This window comes from Galeopterus variegatus, unplaced genomic scaffold (genome assembly GCF_000696425.1).
Source record: "Galeopterus variegatus unplaced genomic scaffold, G_variegatus-3.0.2 Scaffold80, whole genome shotgun sequence".
Lineage (NCBI taxonomy): Eukaryota > Metazoa > Chordata > Mammalia > Dermoptera > Cynocephalidae > Galeopterus > Galeopterus variegatus.
In genome coordinates this window covers 1,137,284-1,141,139 of record NW_007726191.1, presented here as the reverse complement: position 1 = coordinate 1,141,139, position 3,856 = coordinate 1,137,284, and the positions used below count along the sequence as shown (strand labels likewise).

The window sequence follows — 3,856 nt, the reverse complement described above, 5'->3', positions numbered from 1 at the left end:
CCCCCTCCCCCCATAACTCAAAAGCTTGTCAAGCTGGTTCCAGACTCCTGGCGCCGGGCTCCGCTCCAGGAAAGAAAAAAAGGAAAAAGAAAAAGGGAAAAAGCCGGCGCGAGGGAGCGAGAAAGGTCCCTGCACGCTCCGCCGGCGACCCCGGCCACCCCCCGCCCCTAACCCTATCGGGGAGCCCCACCCTGGGGGGCAGAGGGCGCGCGCGCAACACGGATCAATTATTTATGGGCGAATCAGTTCTTTAGCTGCCCCGGGCAGGGGAGGGGACACGCTGCGGAGACACCCGCCCTCGGTTGCGGCTCTCCCGCTGGGCCGCGGGGGCAGGAGGCGTCCCCACGCCGGAGGTCCTGGTGGGAGAGCGCTGCCTCGGGGTGGGCTCCGGGAGGCGCGCGGGGCAACCTGCAGGAGCGGGAGAGGCGGCTCAGAGACCTCCCAGCTAGACGGGGGAGGGCGGACGGGGGTGGAAAGAGCTGGCGGCGGAGGGGGCGGAGGAAAGCGGGCCGTGGGAAGAGCCTGGCCTATGAGTTCTCTCCTTCCTTCCTTCATTCATTCCCATCTTTACGGCAAGCCCACTGTGTGCCACGGTGCCCACAGCAGAGGGCGGTATCAGGGAGGGGTTAAGAGCGGGCATTCGGAGTTAGGGTTGGGTCCAATTCTGGGTTTATAACCTCTTCTCTGCTGTGTGGCCTTAGGCAAGTGGCTTGCCCTCTCTGAGCCTCCTTGCTGAGAGCTGCTTCCTCATCTGCTCTCTGGAGATGAGCAAAGTAAGGACTATGGGAAGTGGGAGATGGGACACGTGGGCCGGGCCTGGCACAGAGTGTATGCGGGGGGTTCTCTACTTGTTGGGAAACTCTTTACATTGAGGGGAACGTGAGAGGTCCCAAATATTCCTCACCCCCACCCCTAACTGTGGGTCCCGGATAAGCTGCCTCCTTCCCTGGGCTCAAACATTTGAAGGTCATATCAAAGCCAAGTCAACCCCAGGACCACTGCCCAGGGCCCTCACCTCTAGCCAGCTCGTAATGGCCTGGCCCTTCAGAAGGGTGGTACACACGGCAGCCAGAGGGGGCTACCTGAGGCTCATTGTAATCCTCTTGTTCCCATCTGACTTTCCTCCCTTCCGGATCCCCATCTCCTCCATTCTCCTTCCAACAACTTCCTTTCGGTTTCCAGTCTGGGCTAGAGAGGTCTGGAGCCCTGAGGCCATGGGGGAGATGGGCAGTCAGAACAGGAGTCAGGGCTCAACTGGCCTTCCCCGGACAATCTTCACCCCTGCCTAAGGTGCCAGGGTGTTCTCTTTCCAAGATTCGGGACCTAGGGAGGCTTCCATTTGCCAGACACAGGATTGCCAAGGAATTTGCCTGTCTTCTCTCACCAAATTTTGCAACAGCTTTATTAGGTGGGTGGGGGCAGATCCAGGTTTTGTGGGGCCTGAAGCTTTTACAATCTTGGGAACCCACTTTAAGAAGAACACTGCAAAGTCACGAATACACACTTAAGCCCAGGGCCTTGGTAGGGCCTGTGCAAAAGAGAGCCTCTGGATCTAAAATTTCATTAGCTTCTTGGTAAATCACCTCTGTAGGTGTGTAACACAACTGTCATCCCTTTGCAGAGGTGGAAACAAAGCTTAGGAATGGGAAGTCACAGGCCCTGGGGTACACAGGTAGAAAGGACCGAGCTGAGGGCCAGCCCGTGGCTCACTTGGGAGAGCGTGGTGCTGACAACACCAAGTCAAGGATTAAGATCCCCTTACCAGTCATCTTTTAAAAAAAAATAGAAAAAAAAGAAAGGACCAAGCTGAGATTTAAACCCAGGTCTGACTCCACAGGCAGCACTTTGAACTGCCTCAGTACACAACTACCTTACATGTGTCATCTACCCCATGCCATGTCCTTCCTGTCCCCAGCAGTGCCCAGCCCTGGCAAAGTCAGTGAAAACAGCCTTTGCTTCCAGAACAGCCTGTGCTCCTCCCTTCCAAGGCCTCCATGTCCCAAAGCTCAAGCCTAGGAGGCTTTCTGTCTTGTGACAACAATCACAGTTCCAGGAGGTAGGTCTTCCTAACCTTTTAATTCCCGCAGTGGTTACCTGCTCATTCCAGAACTCAAGGACCTGGAGGGAACGGTGAGCTCCCTGGGGCCGGGCCCACTTTGTCTTATTTGGCTCAGTATCCCCAGCTCTCAACAAGGTTCAGACACAGAGCAGAGGAAGTGGGGGGAAGGGGGAGGGGGTCGTTAAACTGCAGATTCCTAGGCCTCCCCAGACTCTTTGGAATCAGGCTCTCTGAGCACAGGGCCTGGGACTCAGTATTTTACAACCACTCCCTTGGGTGCATCTCAAGCACAGTAAAGTTTGAGACCCACTGACCCAGAGGCAAGAAAGGACCAAATGTTGTATACAGACCTAGCCCCTCTCACAAGGGTGACTCGTCTCCCTTAAATCTGGCTGATGTCACCAGTGCCCCAAGCTCTTCCAGCTGAGAACTAATTGTTTCACTTATTGAAGACCTACTATGCAACCTTATAACTCCAAGGACATGACTTCAGATCTCCTTACCGGCCAGCTGCCGTAAAATGAAATAAAATAGGGGGATAGCTTACCCCTTTAAAAAAAAAGAAAAAGACCTATTATGGGCAGAGACTGGGTCTGAGGCTTCAGACAGTTGACCTCATTGAATACTCACAAAAACCCTGGGAAGTAGGGACAATTAGTGTCCCCATTTTACAGATGGGAAATCTGAGGCCTGGGGAAGCACAGTGACTTGCAGAGGGACACTGCACCAGGGAATGAGGAGGCTGGCAGGGGAGTGCAGCCTGTAGGACCAAACAGTCCGAGGAGTGTAACTTGCAAGGGTCCTTCGGTAACCTCCAGAAATGAAAGTTTACACAACAGCCTGTGAACGGCTTCAAGAGATCAAACACACGACAGAGTCACTACAGGGACCTCAAGCTAAGATGTGCAACAAAATTAGGCGACAGGCCCCAAAGAAATCTCATCAAGCAGGCCTCTTCTCCTTGGTGTCTTTGGAATCGGTGTTCAGGGGACTGTGTGTTTGTGGAAGGATTTGATGTGTTTGCTTCAGGCAAATCTTTGCCTTTTCTCTGCCTGTGGTTCTGGTGCAACAGGGAAGAGGCCAGGCAGAAAGAGGGGAGAACCAGACTTGGGGGCAGGGGCCGCAGGCCAGTGTGGCTCCCTGGGCTTACCTGCAGGATTGGGTCACCACGCCTCCCTGAGCTGGTGATCCGTGCAGACACAGCCTAACTCTTTCCGTTCCAGGATGATGGTCAGGGCACTGCGGAGGTTTCAGGTGGGGAGAAACTGAGCTAGTGGTCACTGCTCCTGAGGCTGGAGGAGCTGCCTGGGGCAGAGGGTGTGGACTTGTTTGGGGAGGACCCAGAAGGCAGAACCAGGGGAGGCTGCCCAGAGAGGTTGGTTTTGTCTCACAAGATAAACTGTCTAATAGTCAGGGCAGCCTCGTAGGTAGTAAGTTCCCCATCTGGGAAGGCAGTCAAGGACAGGCTGGGGTGGAGGGTGGTGTGTGTGGGAGTACAGAGCCGTGGCTCAGGAAAATAATTGGCTGGGGCAACTTGGAGATCTTTTTCAATGTTGACACTGGGAATTTCCATTCCTAACATAACCGAGCAAGTGGGGCTGAGGGGAAAAATGAACAGAGAGGGAAGATGGCAGGTTATGGTGCCCAGACTGAGAATCCACAGACCCCAGAGAGGTACCCAGGGAGACCAAATCAAGCCCCAGCCCTTGGATCTCCCAACAAGACTGCTGTTTCTTAACATTTAAATATGCTGCTTCTTCTGGCAGTCACTTGTAAATGTCTGTTAACCTTTTGCCA

The 3,856-nt window shown here is 54.4% G+C and overlaps 1 protein-coding gene across 1 annotated transcript in view; it reads right to left on the bottom strand.

Moving 5' to 3' along the window:
- Positions 1-250: 250 nt before the first annotated feature.
- The window catches only part of LOC103596111 (chromosome unknown open reading frame, human C9orf106), a 129,248-nt gene continuing 125,642 nt past the window's right edge, over positions 251-3,856 (bottom strand). The window contains 2 exon segments of the mRNA XM_008579683.1: positions 251-408; positions 1,016-1,206. Of these exon segments, the coding sequence (XP_008577905.1) occupies positions 251-408; positions 1,016-1,206 (349 nt within the window).